At 42.3% G+C, this 26392-nt stretch overlaps 1 protein-coding gene across 1 annotated transcript in view; it reads right to left on the bottom strand.

Annotated features, from left to right (window-relative positions):
• Nucleotides 1-26392, bottom strand: part of LOC124621966 (potassium channel subfamily T member 2) — a 700004-nt gene that overhangs the window by 305666 nt on the left and 367946 nt on the right. The window contains exon 7 of the mRNA XM_047147499.1: nucleotides 20221-20404. Within this exon, the coding sequence (XP_047003455.1) occupies nucleotides 20221-20404 (184 nt within the window). The remainder of the gene's footprint in view (nucleotides 1-20220; nucleotides 20405-26392) is intronic.

Here is a 26392-nt window from a genome sequence, read left to right as displayed (position 1 = left end):
ATCGTCTTACACGGCCCCGTTATACAGTGTCCCAGGAGGAATGCTCAGTATTCAGGGATGTAACAGGAACGATAATTCGAAGCAAAAAAGTCTGCTAAACATGGACTCTAAAATGCATACTTTAAGAGCTATGAGCGCTTCTTTATCTTTAATACTATGAAATAAATAAATAGCTATGAGCACTTGTTCAGTAGAAGAGATGTGTTTCAAGTAGCGAAGGTGAACAAGTGCTCATAGCTCTGAAGGATGCACTTTAAACCATATGTTCACTGGGAATTTTTCTCTTCTCTTACCTCTCTTAATGTGGAGTGCTAAGAGCTTACAGTACAAGGTATTTGTTTCACACTATGTAAGATGAAGAAGTAAAGTATGCATTTTAAAGTCCACTTTTATTAGACTTTTTCACTTCGAATGATCGTTCCTGTCAGATGTCTGAATACTGAGCATTCCACCTGGAAAACCCGGTGTAGATTTTCTTGAGAACGTGCATCCAGCATTACCAGAAGAGGTTCTTCTGGATAGAAGAATGGATATGTCATCGAGTAAAACAGAAGTAATATCCGGCGTTCTCCAAGGAAGTGTTATAGGCGTTCTATTGTTCCTGATCTATATTAACGACGTAGGAGACAATCTGAGTAGCCGTCTTAGATTGTTTGCAGATGATGCTGTCATTTACCGTCTTGTAGAGTCATCAGATGATCAAAATGACTTGCAAAATGATTTAGATAAGATATCTGTATGGTGCGAAAAGTGGCTATTGACCCCGAGTAAAGAAAAGTGTGAAGTTATTCACATGAGTTCTAAAAGAAATCAGCTAAATTTCGATTACGTGATAAGTCATACAAATCTGAGGGCTGTAAATTCAACTAAATACTATTACACTAAATAATATTACAACTACAAATAACCTAAATTGGAACGATCACATAGATAATATTATGGATAGAGCAAACCGAAGACTGCGATTCATTGGCAGAATACTTAGAAGGTGCAACAGGTCTACCAAAGAGACTGCTTACACTACGCTTGTCCGTCCTATTCTGGAGTATTGCTGTGTGGTGTGGGATCCGCATCAGATGGGACTGACGGATGGCATCGAAAAAGTACTAAGAAGGGCAGCTCGTTTTGTATTATCGCGAAATAGGGGAGATAGTGTCACAGACATTATACGTGAAATGGAGTGACAATCATTAAAACAAAGGCGTTTTTCGTTGCGACGGGATCTTCTCATGAAATTTCAATCACCAGTTTTCTACTCCGATTGCGAAAACATTCTGTTGGCACCCACCTACATAGGGAGAAATGATCATCACGATAAAATAAGCGAAATCAGGGCTCGCACAGAAAAATTTCAGTGCTCGTTTTTCTCGCGTGCCGTTCGAGAGTGGAACGGTAGAGACACAGCATGAAGGTGGTTCACTGAACCCTCTGCCAGGCACTTTATTGTGAATAGCAGAGTAATCACGTAGATGCAGATGTTGATGTATGTTTTTCCAGCATGTCCAAAACATCGTCGAAAACTAACATTCCTCGAAAGATGCGCAGAAATGGTCCCGTTTCTCGACCACCAAGTTTTCCGGACCTTATCACTTAAAATTTTTACCTGTAGGGATGGTAGAAAGGCGAAGTCTACAAAGAACAAGTAAACACAAGAAACGAATTGATCGTTCTGATTACCTAGAGGGCTGTCATCATAAAACAATGCCAAGACGTCGTCAGAAGAGCTACGCGTGATGTCGTCAAGACAAATAGAAAAACAACGTCGAACTGAATCATTTGCATTTGATTAAAACCTTGTATGAGTATTGTTTGGGTTACATTCTAACAAGTGTATCTCTGTAATCATCAAAAAATTGGGCACGTGCTGTATGAAATGTTATACTCGAATTAGTTAATATTAGCACCTCCTAAAATATTTACTGCTCCTCCTGAAACACCTAATATGTGTCGTGACATGATACCAATTACATATACGTAATACCTAAACAGCTAAGGAAAAACTTCCACATCATTAAGCGGAGCACGACGTATTTTCAACACCTAACACAGACACGTACAAGCAATCTTTTTCCAGCCGTGAATGAAACGGGAGAAAATCTTAATACACGGTATCATAAAAGTAATATCTACCACACACTGACCGAGTGAGGTGGCGCAGTGGTTAGCACACTGGACTCGCATTCGGGAGGACGACGGTTCAATCCCGTCTCCAGCCATCCTGATTTAGGTTTTCCATGATTTCCCTAAATCGTTTCAGGCAAATGCCGGGATGGTTCCTTTGAAAGGGCACGGCCGATTTCCTTCCCAATCCTTCCCTAACCCGAGCTTGCGCTCCGTCTCTAATGACCTCGTTGTCGACGGGACGTTAAACACTAACCACCACCACCACTACCACACACTTTAGAGTGGTTTATAGAGTATAAATGTAGGTGCAGCATATTGAATCTAACTGGTTAGATGACAGAACGTCGGATGGAAGTGACATGTACAGCGTTCTCTGGACGGTTTTGTTTTCCGTGGACGGAATGAGCCAAAAGAGATGAAATAACGATGTATAGTTAACAAACGTGCAAAGTCTGTCCCATAATCAAGAAATGAGCGTTGCGAGTAAATTCGGGTATCGCACATTCCTTTTTTTTTTTTTTTTTTTTTTTTTTTTTTTTTTAATAAAAAGGGAGGTCGGTATCAATACCATGTGGGTATTCCATGCACCTAGCATTGTGGTTTTGTGCGTGTGTTTATGATGAAGACGAAAAAGGGGGGAGATCAAACAAAGAGCCGGCAAATAGCAAAATACTCTCGATTAACGCCAAGGAGCTGTCCGATCGGCGGAATAGCGGCATCAGGCGCTCTCATTCATTATACAAATTTATTCAAGTAGTAGTATTCGTACTGGCCATTTACAGAGTGTGCGCTGCTTCACCAGGTCGTTTGAAGGTTTTCTGTTGAAATACTGTAGAGCGAGTTGGTTTATAGTCTATATACCGGTACACATGATATGTGTACATGACTTCATGATGGTAGTTGAATGAGGCAAAAGTAGAGTTTAACGTCCCGTCGACTTCGAGGCTATTAGACCACAAGCTCGTATGTTTCAAGGATGAGGAAGGAAATCGGCCGTGCCCTTTCAGCGGAGTCATCCCGGCATTTGGCTGGAGCGATTTACGGAACTCACAGAAAACCTAAATCTGGACGGCCGGGCGAGGATCTGAACCGTCATCCTCCCGACTGGGCGTCCAGTATGCTAATCCACTGCACCACGTCGCTTGGTCATGATGGTCATTAACAAAGCACTGAACAGCATAATTTCTTCGATTTAAAACGTTAAACTCTGAAACTACTCCCGTTTTTCGAAAAACATGTTTAATTTTAACAGTAAAAGTAAAGATCAGTGTCTATATCGCATTAGATGTTAGTTTTTGATTAAAAATTTGTCTGCAGAATATGACTAGATATCCAAAAGAAATGAGGTGAGATGACATTAAAATGTGCTTTGCTACCTGTTTTACATTCGTATGTTAGTGAGCAAATTACCAGATTTTTTTAACTGTTTACGGAACACGTTTTTTATCAAGAGTAATTTTGGTATTTAGAAATTAAGGTCAGTTTTTTCTTCTTTTTTTTTTGTAACCGTGGAATCGTCTCAGATTTGTTTGTGGTTAGCTTCGTTACCGAATCCATATCTATTACAAATAGGGATGTGTTTTGTGCGTGTGCGCGCGCGTGTGTGTTAGTGTGTTCCACATCTCCTTCTAAACCACTGGCTAGATTTCAACCAAACTTGCCGCACATTAACTTCACGGTCAGGCAACAATCACTGAGGAAGTAAGAACCAACTAGCTTACATAGTTCACAAAATATGAGACGCGTAAAAACTACTGCGTCATGTGTGACGTTTAGATGTAATACTTCTGTGCAACTACCTGTATTCGCAATAAATTTCGCTGACAGCATCCACAAATGTCGCTATTTGCAACTATAAAAAATATCATTGCACCACGCATAGTTCAGATGATATGGCGTCATAAATTAAGATCTGTGAAAAATTACCGTATTAAGCATGACGTGTAAATTTATTACTCCTTTGCTACTAACACATTTCACAACATATTTCGTAGACAGTATCCACATTTGCCGCTGAATGTAGCTACGCAAATATATCATTGTATGACTCGCAGTTCACGAGGCATGACGACATAAACGCCGAGATGCGTGAAAAACTGCCGCGTCATGCATGAAGTTTTAATACATTTTTCTTTATTATTAACACACTCGTACAGTCGACTCAAATTACGGAAATCCCTGACACCTGGCAGCACTTTCGACAGTTTCCAAACGTGAAGCGCGAACGGCTCTAGGTGAAAACATTAGCCGTCTACAGAACTATGAAGAGGCTTTTGCCGTAGAGATGCTTACAAAATCTCGCGAGGCAGCTGCGTCCACCGTACAGAATCTGTCCGGCATGATGCTTCTTAACTTGGATTCTGTATTTATACATCTGTACATTATGCATATTTCTTTGTATGACTGTTTCATAATTTCAAAGATTTTTTTCACGAATACATGGAAATTAAATTTTTCCAATATTTCACCGGAAACACAGTACATGTTTTGTTTGCGTCTCTAACAGAAAACTGACAACATGAACTCGGGGGAAATGCTGAGTTTGTCAGCCAATATATGTGTATTGAATATAGGTCCTATTGCAATGCCGGACTTCTTCAAGAGGGGCTAGCAAGACGATTGAGGCTGAACAACACATTAATATGTTTTCTTTTGTACAGTAAATACTTTCCACAGATGAGTTACTCCAAATAATTATTCCACAGGACATTAATGAGTGGAAATATGATAATTTTTCAGAGACGTTATCAGCATTATTTCGACCCTCTCTAACACTCTTAGTGTTAAGACATTTGAGAAATGTCAGTTTAAGTACCAGACATTCAGTACGATATTGGCTGTAAAAAAGGAGAGTAGTCAAAATTTAACAGATATACGAGAATACAGTTGTTGCATCCATAGCTCTAGTTCGTGTAGGGCAGCGAGAGGGAGGAATCACGCATGATGTTATCGTGGAATATACTTGATGTGGCTTGGTGAAAACCACTGAATAAAATGGTTCAAATGGCTCTGCGCACTATGAGACTTAACATCGGAGGTCATCAGTCCCCTAGAACTTAGAACTACTTAAAACTAACTAACCTAAGAACATCACACACATCAATGCCTGAGGCAGGATTCGAACCTGCGACCGTAGCAGTCGCGCGGTTCCGGACTGAAGCGCCTAGAACCGCTCAGCCACCGCGGCCGGCAACCACTGAATATTTAAATCAGGATGGTCAGATGGTGTGTGAAGACCATTTGTTCCTTAAACGAGCCTAGTCCCTCGAGGACAATGCAATTTCTCTTAGTATGTGAACTCTGACTTCGGGAAAATTATCCAGTAAGATGTTAAGCAAGGAAATATGCAAAATGTATTTATATTTCGAATTGTTTCTTTCTGAAACTGACAGTTACGTGAAGAAGAAAATTATATGCACTTACTTGTATAAGAAGCTTACAAATATGTTTCTTCCATCGGTATGCGATCGTAAAAATCTGGAAATTCTCGCTCTATTGGCGGACTTCTGTCCATCTGCTACAGTTATTGTGGGTGCTATAGTGTTCTTTGGACAGAAATGAATGTTGCTGTATTTATGAAATACGTAAAAGAAGCAAATCTCACAAACATATGAAATACGTATAGAAACAATATTTAACCCTTTAGTACTCAACTCGTTTGCGTGCAACGCCATATTAATAAACTGAAGGACGCTAAACATTTTTTACATAAAGATAGTTCAATGTGCTAACCGCTTGTCATGTGGAGTATCTCTGAACGGTGTTGTTACACATTACATAGCTTTTCGGCGTCAGTGTATTCAAAAGCAGCAAGAATGTGTCTCCGAAACTGCGAGATATTTACTAGACGTGTAAGTTCATCTCTTCACAAGGACCTTCCAGATATATGATGACTTGATTTACAAGCCATAGGGGGTAGCATGACATATCGATACGGCAAGAGTTTAATTAACTTTTGAACGTAAGGACATTAAGGAGGAAAACAGGACAACGCCTACATATTGATAGTACCTATCTGACAAACATATAACCAGAAATAGAAAAAAGGAGCTACACCCTGGGATAAAACTTTTTCTCTGCTGCAGAATTCCATCTCTATTCGTCTGTTTTCTGTACAGAAGGACTACTAATATATGGCATTCTGCGAATACCACCGGACCGGGTCCCCTCTGTGCTGCAACTAAACCGGCGACAAAAGATTTTAATTAAATACAGCGAACCAACACTACAACAAGGAGATCTGCTCAGTGTTTGATCCTCTCGAGAATTTTCTAGAAATCTATACGAGGCGCACGACAAAGGAATTAACGCCCTTCAGCAGCGATTCGGGCAAATAAAAAAAGTCCGATTTCATCTGTCCCACCGTAACCCAGCACAAAGCTGAAGGGCACCAATTATTTATTAATACAAAGAGACCGAGCGTTTGTCAAGGTAATTTCAATTTCTCAGCTGTTTAACAAGTAGGTACACGCCCGACTTCACACACTATTGCTAGGACAATAGCAAAGGCTTCAAGAGTTTTTCTTTTGTTTATTGAGTTGGAATGTTTACCATCGAAAACTAGTCTTTTATGAATTGTCGTACCTTTTATTACGATCTATGCTATCTTCAGCATTATTTCCTTTCCCAACATTGCGCGTGTGAAGTTCGTGTTTCTATGATCTTGTCGTCGACGATACGTTAAAACCTGACCTTACTGTCTTTGCAACAGACTTTCCTGCTAATAAACCACGAGAACATTACTATATTTTGTCTTTCGGGCATTCACAGTGTACCTTTCCCATGATACCTGAGAAATTGATTATCCATGGTTTCTGTATTCGCTTAGCATGCCGAAGACATTTCCCAGATGTTATAGCACCACCAGTGTTCGTCACTGCCTTTGACATTTGACAAGAAACACGTTGGACGTACATTCACACGTAAAAGGAGTTGTTATCCACTATTGCAATTTGTAGGTTGCTGGGTACCTTCGAAGATCTGTTTCTGACATGGTAAAGCCTACGGTTTTGTCCTGGAAAGTTCCTCTGGCATGTATATATCTACATTCTACAATCCACCTTACGGTGTGTGGCGGAAGATACTTATTGTACATCTATTTTCCTCACTTCTCCATCCACGTTGAACACCTTTCCTGCTCCATCCGCCACGCGGGGTAGCCGCCTGGTGTTAGGCGCCTTGCCACGGTTCGCAGTGGCCTGCCGCCGTCAGATGTTCGAGTACTCCCTCGGGCATGGGTGTGCGTGTGTGTGTGTGTTATCCTTAGCGTAAGATAGATTAAGTAGTGCGTAAGCCTAGGGACCGATGACCTCGGCAGTTTGGTCCCATAAGAACTTACCACCTGTTCCATTCGCGAATCGCGCATGGCAAGGCGTCATTGCAATATTGAATTAACCATATTCTTGGCGTATTAATTTCAAGAGAAGGTTGTGGGAGGAATTAGTACAATATCTGATCAGAAGTATCCGAATGCACCAACGTAAAGCTGAATGGACCAATAGGTGGCACGAGAGGCGTAGCCGCCATTATAAAAGTAGGCGAAGAATATTGTGTTCCCAGAATGACATTTTCACTCTGCAGCGGAGTGTGCGCTGATATGAAACTTCCTGGCAGATTGAAGCTGTGTGCTGGACCGAGACTCGAAGTGGGAACCTTTGCCTTTCGCGGACAAGTGCTCTACCGACTGAGTTACCCAAGCACGACTCGCGACCCGTTCTCACAGCCTTTGAAAGGAGGAGACGTGGTACTGGCGGAATTAAAGCTGCGAGGACGAGTTGTGAGTCGTGCTTGGGTAGCTCAGTCCGTAGAGCACTTACCCGTGAAAGGCAAAATTCCCGAGTTCGAGTCTCGGTGCGGCACACAGTTTTAACCTGTCAGGAAGTTTAATATTGTGTTGTTTATTGGTCGGTTGATTCGGGGGTGGGGATCGAATGGCGGGGAACGGTGTCCCTCAAGGAAGTGTCCTCAGTGTGTCAGCTTTCGCAGTTGCAATCAATAGTATTGCGTCCACAGTAAGACGGCCCGTACAGTGCTCCTTGTTTGTGGACGATTTCTCAATTTTCTGCGCGTCTTCCACCCTTACAACTGCTACACGCCAATTACAGCTGACGATCCTGCCATTGAAGGAATGATCTAAGACCACAGGCTTTAAATTCTCTTTGGAGAAGACTGTTTGTACAGATTTTAACCGTTCCCGTTCTCTTTTTAATCTCCCTGTTTTAAAACTAGGAGACACTGTTCTCACCTTTAAGGAAAACGTGAAATATCTCGGGCTTATTTTTGATGAGAAGCTCACATCGTTGCCACACCCAAAGGATCTAAAAGTCCGCTGTTTCAAGGCTCTAAACGTCCTTCAATGTGTCGGTCATAGGTCCTGAGGCGCTAACAGGGCACGTCTGCTCCACCTTTATAAGGCCTTTGTGCGACCTCGACTCGAATACGGATGTCAATCTTATGGATCTGCAAGACCTTTGTACCTCAAAATGTTGGATGTGATTCACCATGAGGGTATTAGACTTTCAACGGGGGCTTATCGCACGAGTCCAGTTGCTAGTCTATGCGTCGAGGCTGGAGAGCCTCCGCTGTCCATTCGGCGTCTTCTCCTCGTGGTACGGCAAGCATACAGGGCCAAGTCTACTCCTACTTCGTTGGCGTCCAACACCTTTTCACAGCCGGCATTGGAACGTCTCTTCCGCCACCATCCGAAGGCAACAAAGCCGTTTGGCATCCGTGCTAAGGAGAGTCTCGAGTCAGTACACCTGGAGGGCATTAAGGTCCTCAACCAGGGATGGAATAGGGGATCTCCCTGGCTACTACAAAGGCCGAGATTACTTCTTGATCTGGCTGCATACAAGAAGTATTGTACCCCGGACCACCTTTTCAAAATTAAATTTACTGAGATTTTAGACCGCCATTCAGATTTTATTACTGTTTACACGGATGGGTCTAAACAGGGGGATTTTATGGGCTTCTCTGCTGTGTTTCCCGATACCGTCCGTAGGATAGGGCTCCCAGAGCAGTTCTCAGTTTACTATGCAGAACTGTTTGCCATTCTGAAAGCATTAGAGCATATGCGACGACATCATGGCATGAAATTCATCATCTGCTCCGATTCCAGAAGTGCTCTACACGGTCTTGAACAGATGTACCCAGCAGATCGGATGGTGCAAGAAGTGCAGGACGCACTCCTGCTCTTGCAAAAGCAGGGTAAGGATGTAATTTTCTGCTGGGTTCCAGGGCACATAGGAATTCCTGGAAATGTACTTGCAGACGCAGCTGCCAAGGAGGCTTGCTCCATCCCACCTCCTGCTCGCTGTTCCGTCCCCCTGCAGGCAATAACATCATTCGTGACTCGGAAGGTCATGCGTTGGTGGGAGGCTCAGTGGATGGAAGTGAGGGATAATAAGTTGCGAGCGCTGAAGGATTCTGTCCGACCGTGGCTTACCTCCTTCCGACAACGACGAGCTGAGGAAGTAGCCCTTACACGGCGTCGAATTCTGTTACGTCGTGAGGAGCCACCAACGTGTCAGACATGTGGGACACAGCTGTCGATACGACATATTTTACCTGAGTGTGTTTTATATGCGGGTGTGAGGTTCAAATGGGTCAAATGGCTCTGAGCACTATGGGACTTAACTGCTGAGGTCATCAGTCCCCTAGAATTTAGAACTACTTAAACCTAACTGACCTAAGGACATCACACACATCCATGCCCGAGGCAGGCATCGAACCTGCGACCGTAGCGGGTTTGAGGGAAGATTTAAGTTTCCCACCAGACCTGCCCTCTATTTTAACGAATAATGAGGCGAGTGTGGCTAGAGTTTAACGTTTTTGTGTGATGTCTGGACTTCTTCCCAAAAAACATTGGGATTGAGATCTTAATGTGCTGTAAAGTGGTTTGGTCACCCATTATTTGTAAGTGGTCACCCAGCCACAGTTAATTATTTTTACCTGCTTTGTACTGGTGTTTTATTTTTAGTTTTATCTACCTGTTTTGATTTGCTGTGTCCAATCTCGAAATTTGAGCATTTACAATTCTCGCAAAGATCTTGGCTGCACTCGTCAACATTTATTTTGGGAACGGGCGCTGATAACCTCGTTGTTGTGCGCCCTAAAACACTAATCATAATCATCATCATCATCATCATCATCGGTCTCATCAGATTAGGGAAAGAAGGGGAAGGAAGTCGGCCCTGACCTTCCAAAGGAACCATCCCAGCGTTGCCTGGAGCGATTTAGGGAAATGACAGAAAACCTAAATCAGTATGGCCGGACGCAGGTTCGAACCGTCGTCCTCCCGAATGCGAGCCCAGTGTGGTAACCACTGCGCCACCTCGCTTGGTACTGTGTTGTCAGTAGAGAAGCACTAACAGCAGACTGGGTCGTTCAGGATTTCGAACTTGGACTAGTCATTGGATGTCATCTGAGTAAGAAATCCATCATCAGCGATATTTCAACGTTTTTATAGCTCCACAAATCGATTACTGCTGACGTGATTCTGAAGTTGAAACGCGAAGGAGCAAGTACAGCTAAACCAGGACCAGACAGACCTAATGTACTGACGGACAGGGACCATCGAGCACTGAGGAGGGTGCTTGTAAAAATCTCATGAAATCAGAGAAAAGGAAGAATTAGTAGAGTCCAAAGTGTAGAATCAGTCCAACTAGCACAGGGATTGTGTGTAGGACGTTAAAAACAATGAGGTACAATAGTAAAGCGTACGCCTTCGTAGCTAAGTGGTTAGCGCAGTTGATTACCATGTGGTGGGCTCGAGTTCGATTTTCTGTACTGTCAGGCATTTTTTCCTTGATGTAAGGGCTGGTAAGGGGAACATTCAGCCTCGTGAGCCCAACTGAGAAGCTATTCGAAAGATCAGTAGCGGACCCAAGATCAACAAACCCGACAACAACTAGGAGATCGTTGTGCCAACCTTCCTACTGCGTCCAATAATGCCATTGCCAGAAGACGACACAGCGGTCCTGGCCCGTCTCGGACAAAACCCGAAACTCTACGCTTTTTTTTTTTTACAGTGGTCGATTACCTGTTCATAAGTCACATATTCCTATACTCATTGCTAGGGGACGCCAATGAACAGCAGACGACTGGAAATGAGTAATTTCGAGTTATGAATTATGCTATACCGTATAGCAATCCGGTAGAAGAGTTTGGGTTTGGCGAATGCCTGGAGAGCGTTTCCTGCCGCAATGTGTAACACCAGCAGTGAAGTACGGAGGAGGTGGTGTTACGGTATGTGGGTATTTTGTGTGGTTAGGGCGTGCTCCTCTTACTGAGCTTAAGAAAACGCTAAATGTGGAAGTATATGAACACACTTCACAGCACTGTGTATTGCGTATCGTAGAGAAAGAGTTTAGAGGTGATGATTGCTTGTACCGGCAAAGTAACGCGCCGTGTCGTAAGGCAGCATCTGTCAGGCAATGGTTTGTGGACATTAACATTTCTCAAATGGAACGGCCTGTCCAGAGTCCCAACTGGAAGCCAGTGGAATACGTTTGGGATGAGTCAGAACGTCCAGACCCCAGTGTCGAACATCACTAGCTTCTCTGGCTTCGGCTCTTGAGGAAGAGTGGACTGCCGTTCCTCCACAGACATTTGGACACCGCGTTGAAAGAGTCCTCAGCAGAGCTCAAGCCATTATAGAGGCGAAGGGTGTACACATTCCATAACAATGTCCACAAATAGGTGTCAGGATTCTTTTGATCAGATAATGTACACCGCCGTTCCACTTTCGGTTGCTCTGGACCGTTATTTCTAGATATTTTACCGTTATCACGGTTTCCAGTAATTTATTGCCGACAGTGGAAGAGAAATGGGTCCTTTCGTCTATTGATGCGCAATACATTGCACGTACTTACGTTGAGATCTTGGATCAAATGTTGATCTTACATACAGCTTAACAACGCGTTGGGAGACACAATGCTCTCATCATCAGATTGTAAAAATTTAGCTAACGAGGCTAAAACACCGATCAACACAATCTCAGCGTTGTGTTTGTAGATCGTTTAATTCAAAATGGTGCAAATGGCTTTGAGCACTATGGGACTTAACATCTGAGGTCATCAGTCCCCTATAACTTAGAACTACTTAAACCTAACTAACCTAAGGACATCACACACATCCATGCCCGAGGCAGGATTCGAACCTGCGACCGTATTGGTCGCGGAGTTCCAGACTGAAGCGCCTAGAACCGCTCGGCCACAACGGCCAGCAGATCTTTTAGTCCTTTAACCTCATTAGTTTTGTTTTACAACCTGATGATGAGAGTACTGCGTCTCGAAACCCGTTGTTAAGCTGTATGTACGACAGGAATACAGCTGAATACTACCAATTATTAGTGTAAAAACATAACAACCCTTACATGGCATACCTGATGGATAATATTAATGGGTGTCATGGTATCGAATGACTTCTGGAGGTCAAAGACGCCGCATCAACAAGTGCATCGTTATCGAAGACCCTCTTAACTCATGAACGAACGAATAAGATCTCTGTTTGGGGAGCCCTTGTTGATTCCAGCAGAAGAGATTTTAGTCCTCCCCAAAGCTCTCAATGTTTAAGCAGAGGAAGTATCTCTGAAGTGTATGTCAGGTTGATGCCAGCGATTTAACGATTCGTTTACAAAGAACCGATACGGATTCGGAAAATATCAATATTGTGTAACACAACTAGCTCTTTATTCTCACGAAGTAATGAGTGCTATCGGCGGTAATGTCAAAGTGATTCCATAATTGTAGAAGGCTTTTGACACCGTTCCTCACAAGCGACTTCTAATCAGAATGCGTACCTGTTGGGCAATTCCAAAAAATGGTTCAAATGGCTCTGAGCACTATGGGACTTAACATCTGTGGTCATCAGTCCCCTAGAACTTAGAACTACTTAAACCTAACTAACCTAAGGACATCACACACATCCATGCCCGAGGCAGGATTCGAACCTGCGACCGTAGCAGTCACGCGGTTCCAAACTGAAGCGCCTAGAACCGCACGGCCACACGGTCGGCTGGGCGATTGCATTCGTGATTTCATGTCAGGAAGGTCACATTCCGTTGAAACTGACGGGAAATCGTCGAGTAAAACAGAAGTAATATCCCGCGCTTTCCAGGAAAGTGTTATAGGCCTCCTGGTCTTCCTGATTTATATAAACGATTTAGGAGACAATCTGAACGGCTCTCTTAGATTGTTTGCAGATGATGCTGTTATTTACCGTCTTGCAAAGTCATCAGAGATCAAAAGCAATTGCAAAATGATTTAGACGAGATATCTGTACGGTGTAAAGAGTGGCAACTGACTCTAATTAACGAAAAGTCTAAAGTCATCCATATGGTTACTAAATGGAATCACCTAAATTTCGGTTACATGATAAATTACACACATATAAAGGCCGTCAATTCAGCTGATTACCTAGGAATTACGATTATGAACTACGCTGGAACGACAGATAGAGACATAGACAATGTTGTGGGGAAGGTAAGCTAAAGATTGTTTTCATTGGCAGCACTTTGGGTATGTAACAGGTCTACTAAAAAGATTGCATACACTATGCTTGTCCGTCCTCTGCTAGAGTACTGATGTACGGTATGGGATCTTTACCAGAGAGAACGGACGGACGATATCGAAAAAGTCCAAAGACGGACAGCTCGTTTTGTTTTATCTTGAAATAGGGGAGAGTCTGTTACGAATTGTGAGAAGCGAGTTGGTGTCGCAGTCTTTAAAAGAAAGGCGTTTTTTGATTCGGCGAGACCCTTTCACGAAATTTCAGTCACCAAATTTCTCCTCAGAGCGTGAAAATATTTTACTAGTGCCCATTCACAAGATGGGAAATGATCGTCATAATGAAATAAGAGAAATCAGGTCTCCCACGGAAAGATTTGTTTGTTTTTCCCACTCGCTATTTGAGAGTGGGACGGTAGAGAAATAGCATGATGGTGGTTCAATGAAGCATTTGCCATGCACCTAACTGTGAATTGCAGAGTAATCATGTAGATTTAATTGTAGATATAGATGTTGATATATGACTGTAATTATGTTCACTTCTACGGCGACCCTTTTTGACAACGGGACGGACTTTGCTTCTCTTTCCAGTTGCTTGAAACCCTTACTTATTAGAAACTATTGTTTTATTGTCACTGTACCCATCACTTAAATAAATTCCTGTAGCGACGGTTGAGTCAGAAAACCCGAAGCGTGGCAAACTCAAAGTAATTAAGCAACAGAGACACATTTTGGATGCCACGAAATGGTGGCATATTTATAGGCACCCCAGAGGAGTAAAAGAATTAATTGTTAGTTAGAAGTTTTCTTATGTTCGAGACTGGAATGCTAATTCAGTAGAGTGGATCAGAATGTTTTGAAAATGGAGCTCTAGAACGCTTGAAGCAAATTTAAACCTAACTTGGTATACACATGAATTCGCACCACCAGACACCGTGGGCTTAAGGCCCACCTAGGACCCTAGCAGTTGCAGCTGAGGAAGTGGTGAAATGTAAGCATAACTCTGGAATGCCCGCAGCCTTTTCAACCGAACTTGGTACATGCGAGTACATGACTTATTATCTGGAAAAAAATACTGTGACCCTAGGGCACCACAATATTACAATGAGGTGATTACCCCTAGCTGCATACAGGCGTTGATATAAGTCAACGGAGACAGTTGAAAATGTGTGCCCCGACCGCGACTCTAACCCGAGATCTGCTGCGTAGATGGCAGACGCGCTTTATCCATCTTTTTTTTGTAATCTTATTTTGTTCGTTATAGTTCGTTGCAATTATTCGTGGTGGACGTCCCCTGATGTCCGTTAAAGTTAAGTGTTGATCCATTCACCCATTTTTTTTTCTTATTAGAGAGGGATGCTAACCCTCTGACCGAACACGCTGAGCTACCGTGCCAGCGGTCCATCTGAGCCCCGGAGGACACAGGGGATAGTGTGACTGCAGGGACTTATCTCTGGCATGCCTCCCGTGAGACCCACATTCCCAGCTTACTGTGTCGCACTATATTCATAGTGCCCCTGCCCATTATACTCTTTACTCGCGGCTTTTTGCCTATTCCCGTAAGAGTTCGGGCACTGTTTATGCATCCGCACAGAAGAAGATTGTCAAATGGCCGGTGAGCCTTAACTCTATATATATATATATATATGTATATATATATATATATATATATATATATATATATATATATATATATATATATATAACAATATTCTTAGCACGGGGACAAGGGCGGGTCTACAGCAGAGAAAGAGTTTCGACTGCATGGAAAATTCACAAAAATTTCTTTTATAATTTGTATAGGGTATCTATAGTTTAAAGATATGTAAATAATATGTTTCCCTTTCCACCACAGATAAATTTAATTCCCTCTGCTATCTCATAAGTATGGGGTGAGTAAGTCACCAGCTGACGCAGAGTTCTGCATGTAAAAGTACTGTACGCCTATCGTGTCAGCTATTTCAGACACTTGTGACTGCCAGTGTACATTATTAAATTGCGTATTATTTCCATGTATTGATGTGAGTTTGTAGTTTCGGGACGTTCTTACCGTGGGCCATGATCGAGGGAGATGCAGCTACGCCTTACCTGAGACGTCCGCGTTTAAAATGTTTATATTGGGGGAATAAATGTCCTGCAGATCTTCGCCACCTTTGGATGAATTTGCGTCTAAAACAAAATATTTCATGATTGTGGTTCAATTTATCCGTCATAACGAAACACACACAACACTGCTACTTCATAAAAGACCCTGTAAACAAATTATTTTGCAGATCATGCTGAGAATTTAGCCCTGTTTTTTGCATGGTCAGTGGATAATATTCGCGACAACTGGCCATGTTGTGACATGATTCAGTAGGTTTAAATACAAAAAGCTTGGTTTCAATCTGGCCATTCACATGATTTTGAAAATCTGAATCTACAGCAAAATATGATACCTGTAGCCCAACTACATATATGCTTTCTACCTATAAACTAGTCCGTGGAATTGAAGGGGTTATCTGGTAGAAACCATTTTTAATATTTTCATTCTCAGCAAACACTGTTATTTCACAAGGAAGGTGATCAAATATTTTTGTGCCTACATTCTTTGCTCCTGTCCCTCCAAGAATATGTTAGGTTGCGGAGAGTGAAGGCTATTTCTGTTCCTATTGTTATTTTTATGAATTCTACTATTGAAGCATCCTAGCTGACTAAAACTGTGTGCAGTACGTGGACTTGAACCTAGGTAAATTTCTGGGTTCGAGTCCGGCTCCAATATATAGTTTTAATCTAACTTGGAAGTTTGAAATTGCCATGCACTCCAATGCAGAACGAAAATTCAATCTGGAATGCTACTTTTGTCTTCAATTTGTGCCTAATTCATCATAACAAACTTATTAAGAAAGTAAATGAATTGAGAGACTGGTAGTAAGCCCAATTTTTTACATTGCAACATCCATGAAGTTAGAGTCTAGATAGCAGATATTATCGTTAAAACACGTTTATGTACAACGAATATTTCGTGTTTATTTGTAGAATAGCACCAGAAAATTATTCAGTATGACGTTAAGGAATGAAAGTATGAAAGTAAGTTAATTTCTAATGATTTCGTCATCAAAATCAGCAATTGCACCTAGGGAAAATGATCAAACGTTGGAGAAAGTCTACGACATGCAATTTCCAATCCAAGTTCCGATCGATATCCACAACCTGGGATTTTGAATTATCAGTTTTATATTTTCGTTTCCCTGTGCCGTTTGTGAGCCACTCGATTTATGTTGTGGTATGTCACAGTATAAAACATAAAGTTTTTCGATATTATTGCCACTTTTCCGACCTCGTCCTCAGATACGTAATTCATTTCGTTCAGTAAAGACGGTCCAATCTGCATCGCTCTGTCTCATCGTAGCCTTGAGAAATGATCTTCTGTGGCGCTCTTTTGGTCCAGACAAATAAAAGCAACAAAGACTGTGAAATACAATACGTGCCAATGATATTTGTTTCAAGATAAAGTTTTATGATCACTACATAATTCAAGGCTGTTTTCATGATCGCTACAATGCAAGTCACTTTCTTTAGTTCGCCCCTCATATTATGTTACAGAAATTACAATTCTATGGTATAAATGGAATAGCATATGAGTGGTTTAAGTCATATCTACAGAACAGGAAGCAAAAAAGTTTCCTTATATGGGCCAAGTGATTTAAATAAATTTTCCACTTCATCTAAGTGGGGTGAAATTACATTAGGTGTTCCACAGGGTTCAATCATGTGTCCCTTTCTGTTCTTGATATATGTGAACGACCTTCTTTCCTATCTGAAACAGGAAGCTGAACTGACACTGTTTGCTGATGATACAAGCATCATTATTAATCCAGTAAACGAAAGTTCAATTGAAAATTATACAAATAAGGTCTTTGGAAAAGTCATTAATTGGTTTTCTGCAAATGGGCTTGCTCTAGACTTTGAAAAAACACAGTACATCCAATTTTCTGCTGCAAAAAGTACAGTTCCTTCAATAAATATAACACATCAACAGAAGTCAGTAGACAGGGTCGAGCATACTAAGTTTTTGGGTGTACATATAGATGAGAATCTTGCTTGGAAAATTCCTATTTTGGATCTCCTAAAGCGACTATGTTCAGCGACTCTTGTGATCAGAATAATTGCCAATTTTGAGGATACAGAAATTAGTAAGCTAACATACTTAGCATACTTTCACTCTCTGATGTCATATGGAATAATATTTTGGGGTAACCCAACATTTAGACAAAAAGTATTCACTGCTCAAAAGAAAATGGTTAGAATAATGTGTGGGGTTCATAGTCACACATCTTGTAGGCAGCTTTTTAAAAGATTGGGAATTCCTACAATAACCTCTCAATACATCTACTCACTAATGAAATTTGTTCTCAGCAACATGGACCAGTTTAAAAACAACAGTGATATTCATGATTATAATACCAGAAAAAGAAAGACTTACACTATCCTTTGCTCAACCTCTGTTTGGCACAGAAAGGGGTCAAATATGCTGCTATTAAAAATTTCGACAAATTACCAGATGAAATAAGGTGTCCGACAGACAGCAGTAATAGCTTCAAAAATAAATTGAAATCATTTCTATCATTTCTCCTTGACTACTCTTTCTGTACCATAGATGAATTCTTGAATAGGATTAAATAAATCTATAAATATAGTATATGCATTTTGTTCCATTTAAGGGAATGGGGTAAATAATAGAAAAATTAATCTTTAACTCCGTATTGTAATATATATATATATATATATATATATATATATATATATATAAAATTTGTTTCATATGTGCATTTCTTGTGCACTTGACACGTTCCACATCATAACTGCTACCGTACCATGCGATTGGTCAATGGAACACGCAACAAACTAAACTAACTAACTAACTAACTGTGCAATATGACGAGCACTCGAGTCATCACCGGTTTCTGAATAAGTATTCAAAATCAGTGTCTTCTGATTACACATTAGCGACCTTCGGTACAGTTAAATCAAGCAGGCTCAATACTTTTAACACAGCGTGTTTCGTGTTTCGTGGGTCAAAAATACACCATTTAAAAGAAATATTATTATTATCATTATTGTGTATTGTAATATGAAATAACAAAAAAGCGTTTACTCTGGTCGATTTTACACAATTTAATAACAATAACAACGCATGAATTTTGGGATGATCATGCATTTCTCGCTCTTCATAATCTTCATTTTCATATCATAAATTGAAAGTTTCGAAAAGGTGGTAACTCAGATGAGGAACCCACCATTACATCTTGTAATGTGTTTGGGCCTAGTATTTTGGAAAGCCCAAACATTTGCGGTGAAGAAGAAATGGAATATAATGAAATCCTTCTAAGTATAAAGTCAAGTATAAGTGCTTCTTTGTAACTTTCAATGCAAAGTCTCTTCTGAAAGTTGGATTACTGAAGGAACTGAACTTAATTCCAATTTTTCAGAAAGGCGTTTCTTGTTATTACCAGTCTGCTCTACACGTCCTCTCTATTTCGGCCATCGTTAATTATTTTGCCATCCAGATTGTAAAATTCGTCCACTACTTTTAACGGCTCATTTTTAATTTCCTTTAGTATCACATGGCTCTACTGGCCTACTTTTCATTACACATAGGCATATTTTACTTTCGATTATAACGATCTTGCAATCTCTTTTCAAGATATTAGCAACTTACTTTCTGGGCCTTTTGCCATTTTTGAGAGAATTATGTCATTTATTTTAAGTTCCTTTATTCAAAAGGTACCGTTACCGGTTTCGAATCATTACAATTCATCATAATTATGTATTTATATTTTAGGAGAACTAACCAGTAAAAAATTCACCACATGTTCCAGCGAAAGCATGAAAGCTTTCTGACGATGAATTGTAATAATTCGAAACCGGTAACGGTGCCTTTTGAATAAAGGAACTAAATTTGTGGCTGGTTGCTTTCTCAACACCATCAAAATTTGTCTTCAAATAACAGCCACGGTCTCCAACCATGTCATCACATCATATGACAAAATTGCAGATAAGAAGTGAATTTCTTTGCTGAATCTGCATGGAAAGGAATAGATCCTAATGGAAAACAGTAACTACCAGAAGTTGGAACGTAACAGTAGCCGTATTACGACACCAGGGAACTTCTTACATGGTGCCAGAGGGATCCATTCGGGATAAAACTTATACGAGTAGGGGGGCGTAGAGATTAGAATATATTCAATAAATAATTGACGACGTTGGCTTTAGATGCTATTGTAGCCTACCTAGACTGATAGCTACCAGGATCCTATGGGGATCTCGTACTGGCGTGTCATATGTCTCACGCGTAGATATTTTTTTCTGGCGTAGTTTATTTCATACAATGCCGCCTTGATGTAATGTCGAATAGATGTACAGCTTTCAGGATCACAAAAATGCTGCATCCATGGATTAGGCGCATGGCTGACATAGTAATTAGGAATGATACGCTCATACCTGGACAAGATAAAGGTTGCATTGCACATGAGGAATTTTGTGCTTCGTTCACCAGTTTTTTTGTTAGGTCCTTACGACAGTTTCACTGTTTCAGGGAAGCACGTACCTGTGTGGGGAGCACTATGAGTGCGACACATATCATGATGACCATGTAGAGCTGCGAGGGCCAGATGTCGGGTACGATGTCTCCGTAGCCGACCGTGGAGAACGTGACGACCACGTAGTAGGTCGACTGGAACAGGTTGAGGTGTCGGTGGCCGGCGCGCTGGAAGTGCTGGATCCCGCACACACTGCAACATGGCCGGAACAGTCTCGTTAAGCGGTTACACGTAAAGTGATTTACGAGCACGAGCAACAACCAGTTCCTTTCAATGATATTTGCTCTTGCTGCATCCAGCTACCACACAGAAAGTCACTTCTCGTAAGTGCCCTTTTACAAAAATGGTGCAGGTCAAACAAGTAACCTTAAACATATCTACAAGGAGTACTTACTTTACTTTTTCGTGTCTGGAAACTGCAACTTGTTTGCCCAGTATTGGGCAATGTCCAATGCTTCTTCAGCCAGCCATAGATCGTCGAGGGTGCATCTGTGGGGGCTGGCAGGGCATTGTAGAAGATGTTCCACGTGCTGTCGAGTGCCGCAGTCGCATTTGTCGTCATTTTTGTCCAACAAACCCCATTTTATCAGATTAAATTTCACAGGAGCCACCCCAGTTTTGATGCGGTTAAGCATTCTCCAGGTTTTCCAATCACCAGAAACGCCGCTTGGTGGGTCCTCTCTTAGCGGATAGTAGATGGGGTGCTCATCTAAGGCGCAACTTAGGAAACGGCATCTGGATTTGAGTCTGCTGGGGCCACACTCTAGGCCAAATATTGAGTGACGGCCATCGAAGGTTTGTTTTAGCTTCTCGGTATGTTCATGGGCTTTCCCACGTGAGTCAGGGTTTGTGAAACCTGCGGCCCTGTGAAGATTTTCTATGGGGGCTGGTTTCATGCAGCCTGTCACTATCCTGCATGTTTCATTCAAGCTAATATCTACCTTTTTTTGCGTGGGCGGATCTGCACAATACCGGGCAGGCATATTCGGCAGTTGAGAAGCACAAAGCATAGGCTTAAGTTCTGACCACGGTAGGTTTGGCACCCCATTTGCTATTGGATAGCTTTCTTATTACTGAATTTCGTGCTGCTTTTATGCGTGTTTTTTCGCCATGATATTTGTATGTCAATGTTCTGTCCAGCACGTCGCCAAGGTAGGTGGGAGTATCTGTGTTTTCCTGTAATGTCCCATCCCAGGTAACACTGAGCCTGTACTTTGCCTGCCTCGAGTTCAGATGGAATGCACTCACTTGAGTTTTGGAGGGATTGGGTTTTAGAGAATTCTTTTGTAGTAGGTTGACATGGAGAAAGGGCGGTTTCTAGTTTCTCCTAGATGGCTTCAAACCTGTTGCCTTGAACTGTTATTGCCAGGTCGTTTGCATATACAAGAGTTTTGGTTTTGTCTGGAGTTGGTTGATCATTTGTATATATGTTGTATAGGATTCGCGCCAACACGCTCCCTTGGGCGAGCCCATTTTTCTGATTCCGCCATCGAGTAAATATATCAAGGTGTGATTTTCGCTGAGTTTTGGCAGACAGTGTGGTTAATTTATGACCTACACAAGTAATTCCCAACGTGTCTAGCTGCAGAACCGCAACACCTACTTTGATTGCATAGTTTTTTTTAATACAACTGTATACTTCTTTTTTAGTATTCGAAAGAGCCTTCGAAGATGATTTCAACAACGTAACAGATAACCCCTGCGCAAACTGTCCTTCACTGCCAGGAGAGGTGGTCACACAAACATTTGCTGTACTGCACCAAATGTAAGTAAACATATAATTCAGATAGGCTCTGAGCAGTATGCGACTTAACTTCTGAGGTCATAAGTCGCCTAGAACGTAGAACTAATTAAACCTAACTAACCTAAGGGCATCACACACATCCATGCCCGACGCAGGATTCGAACCTGCGACCGTAGCGGTCGCTCGGGTCCAGACTGTAGCGCCTAGAACCGCACGGCCACTCCGGCCGGCTAATTCAGATAGGATTCACATGCTTATTATTCTGAATATCATACCAAGCGCTCAAAGTATTGATAATGAGCAATGATGCGTGCAATTAAGCGATAACACTGCACATCGAATTTAATTTGGAATTATACCAGCACAAGCGAGTGTTACATTGCAAGTCATGTCTTTGGTAGTTGTCCGTCTTCCCTTGCGAACCTCATGTTTTAATTTGCCCACATAAAAACAGTCGGAGATGTTATGTCTGTCGACTGCATAGGCCATTCATTTAAGTTCTTCGAACGACCGATTCAACTATCTCCAACAGTTCTGTTGAAGTATGTAATTATATTTTAGAGAAAGGCGGAACATCCGTCATGTTTGCACCACTTGAACTGCTTTACGTCCAATGGGATGTTTTTTAAAAATGCGGCAGTACATCTGTTATGATCTGTCGATACCGGTAGCTACTTACAGCATCCCTGATGAAATAGTGACAAAGACAGCGATTCTTGAAAAGCCAAGACCACACGTTGACATACAAAAGTCGTTGTTTACATACTTCTCTCTGGCAGCGTGGCGTTTTGAATAATCAATGGTGCAGACAGGGAAGATTGATTTGCCCATGGATTATGAACAATGCTTTGTCCATAGTATAGATACGTCGCATCATTTAAGATATTCGTAGACAGCATTCGGTGAATTTTAACCAATTTTAAAGTTATTGTTGTGAAACTGTTGATGAAGTGAGATAAGAAAACAACGACGTACGTTGGAATGTATTATTCGCAGAACACTGATATGGCTAGGTCTAGTTTCACACGAAACTGTGCCGTGTCTAAAAGCACGATCGATTTCCCCACCACCAGAGATTCTCTTTAAGTCATCTGTCATACTCGTCCCAGAAGGAGGTGGAAGGTGTGTGGCATTTAGGGACGTGAAAGCCTCCCGGCTGAGCTGGGGTTAGGTGTGGATGGCGCTGAGCAGTCAGCTGCAGCGATCGGAACTGTAGCCCGATTAAAATTAATTGATAGTTGACACTTCACGCGATGTAGCTGTTTTCCTCCAACCAGAGCGCTCAATGTCACGCCAGAATCGTTCGCCATCGTTAAACTGCTGCAACCTCCAATTTATTGTCCGGCTTTCTTTCTTGCTGGCCTTTTTATTTCATATTTCACCACACCTGATAACCCCACCAAAAGCAAGTCTCTCTCTCTCTCTCTTTCTCTCTCTCTCTCTCTCTCTCTCTCTCTCTCTCTCTCTCACACACACACACACACACACACACACACACACACACACACACACACACACGTACGCACACACGCACACTGATGCTGACGAAATACACACGTTTCCTACACAGCACTAACCAAAGACTACCGGATTCTTCCGCACAAGACGCGATTCAGAGTCATTTATACAGTTATTCGTGATTCGTGAGGCTGACTTTTTGAAGGCTATCAATTAGCCGTTGTGGCTGAGACACCAGAGTAATAAATACAAGGGCATTTTGCAGCATAATGGCATAACGTACTTGTTAGCGTATAAACTAATTTGTGGAAGGTCGAAGGTTTGCGTCTCGTCAAAGGCAGCGAAATTTTTTATTTGCATAAGTCTCATAAGACTTTCAATTATCATTTTTATTCAATTAATTGGCTTAAATTCTTTTTAGTTTCTAATACTCTGCCGTGTCATTTTCATCATCGTATTGACTTCTTTCTTTGCCCTTATTTTCTCATATGCGGGGCATGCGGAAAGGTGTGTTATGATATAGAGCACACAAACTGTGTCAGTACACACGAGCCGGCCGTGGTGGCCGAGCGGTTCTAGGCACTTCGATCCGGAACCGCGCGACTGCTACAGTCGCAGGTTCGAATCCTGCCTCGGGCATGGATGTGTGTGATGTCCTTAGGTTAGTTAGGTTTAAGTAGTTCTAAGTTCTAGGGGACTGGTGACCTCAGATGTTAAGTCCCATAGTGCTCAGAGCCATTTGAACCAAGAACACACGGAGTGTCTCATTAAGCACATTAAACCGAAGTTGACTGTACAATTGCGTGTACTGTGTATTAAACCGGGGACATAGAAATGATGGAGAGGCTTCGTCCTGCCGTAGTCCTCAGTGGTTCACAACCCCACAGCAGTCCAACCACTCCACCGCCGCCCCACACTGAACCCAGGGTTCTTGTGCGGTTCGGCCACCAGTGGATTGCTATCACTGCATCTGAAGATCTCTTCGAAACTCTCAGCGTTATCCTGGGATTGGGCAGATAGCTCTACCTGGGCGCTAGCTGACTGGTCAAAACAACAAGCCAAGGTCCGCCAAATGTCAAAGTATTCTCGTCTCGAGGCCCAATAGCAAGAAGGGAATGCACCACGTCGACGCACCGTAATTAATCTCACGGATAGAATCTTGTACGACGCAGCTGTTGCAATGCTCGAGAAAGGTTTGAACTATGCACCAACACCACGGACAGCTCCAATCCGAGATGTTATAGCTGGCATAGAACAGGCAATTTTGAAGCTGCCCAGTGACGTGGCAGATAAGATTAGGAGGGACACATGCCGAATTTTAACACCAGCCCCACCGAGCAAGTTCAACATGTCAGCAGAAAGGAAGGCTCTGCGAGACTTGAGAGCGAACAAAGAACTCGTCATTTTAACTGCCGACAAGGGGAACGCCACCGTCCTTCTCTCTCGAATTGAATACAACAGCAAGACGGAGGTGCTGCTCGACGATCCTGGCTATCGCAAGCTAAGAGAGGATCCGACTGGCAAGATCCAGGGAAAAACATTAGATCTTCTCAAGAAAAGATCTATTCCTTTCTAAAGTGACTAAAAGCCTACGACAACAGGACGCAGTTCCTCCAAGACTTTACGGCCTACCTAAGATACGTAAGGATGGGACTCTTCTCCGACCAATAGTGAGCGACACTGGAGCTCCTACTTACTTGCTAGCCAAACATCTTACTACACTGTTGGGACCTCTCATAGGCAGGTGTGATCACCATATCCGGAATTCAGAGGACTTCATAGAACGCCTGAAGACACTTCAGCTACAAGCGTCGGATATTTTGTTTGGTTTTGACGTTATATCTTTGTTTACGAAAGTACATCTGCAGGACTCGTTAGAGCTTATCAGCAGCCAGTTTGAGAGAGACATTGTTGCATTATTTAAACATGTGTTTACTTCCACTTATTTCTTTTTCAACTACCAGTTTTTGAACAAGTGGACGGTGTCGCCATGGGAACTCCTCTGTCTCCCATGGTGGCCAACTATTTTATGGAAGACTTTGAGGAAAAAGCACTGCAGTGGGAAAGTCTCAAACTTTTCTGTTTCTGGCAGAATATAGATGATAGTTTTGTGGTGTGGCCCCACGGAATAGACACATTACCTGTGTTTCTCCGTCATCTGAACTCGCTCCATCCCAATATATAGTTCACAATGGAAGTGGAAAAGGGTGGCATCTTACCATTCCTGAACGTCATAGCCAGAAGAAAAGCTGATGGTGCACTGGGACACAGCGTCTATTGCAGATCAACTCATACGGAGATATATTTACCAGCCACAAGTTGTCATCATCCTGCGCAACGCGGTAGGGTTCTATGCTCTTTGATGCATAGAGCACATCTAGTCTCAGATGCCGACAGTCTACCTGGTGAGCTACAAGACCTGAGAACGGTATTCCAACAGAATGGCTATTCCGATAGGCAGATACGCCATGCATTCCGTTCTAAGCGAAATCGAAGCAGGGATGTAAATGAAGATGCGGAGGCACCCACTGCAACAGCGTTCTTGCCCTATTTTGGCGGCATGTCTTTGAGAATAGAAAGAATCCTCAAAAAGCACTACATCAAGTGTGCTTTTCGGCCACCAACAAAATTGAGGCATTTATTGTGCACGGTCAAAGACGACCTTGGCCTAAGGATACATGGCGTGTATAAAATCTCATGGCAGTGTGGAAAATATTATATTGGACAGACATGTCGAACTGCTGCAAGAACGTTGCGTCGAACACCATCGTCATACGTGCCTGGGGCAACCTGATAAATCAGCGGTAGAGGAGCATTGCCTGGACACGGGACATTGTATGATTTACGAACAGACGGAAATTTTATCCCCAGCGTCATCTTCCTGGGACTGTGTTGTTAAGGAAGCCATACATATGCGTACGGTGGAAAATATTATCAACAGGGATGCAGGTTTTCAACTAAGCGCCGCCTGGAATGCA

Source organism: Schistocerca americana, chromosome 1 (genome assembly GCF_021461395.2).
Source record: "Schistocerca americana isolate TAMUIC-IGC-003095 chromosome 1, iqSchAmer2.1, whole genome shotgun sequence".
Lineage (NCBI taxonomy): Eukaryota > Metazoa > Arthropoda > Insecta > Orthoptera > Acrididae > Schistocerca > Schistocerca americana.
The sequence above is the reverse complement of the archived record's forward strand: the minus strand, read 5'-3'. Positions and strand labels throughout refer to the sequence as shown.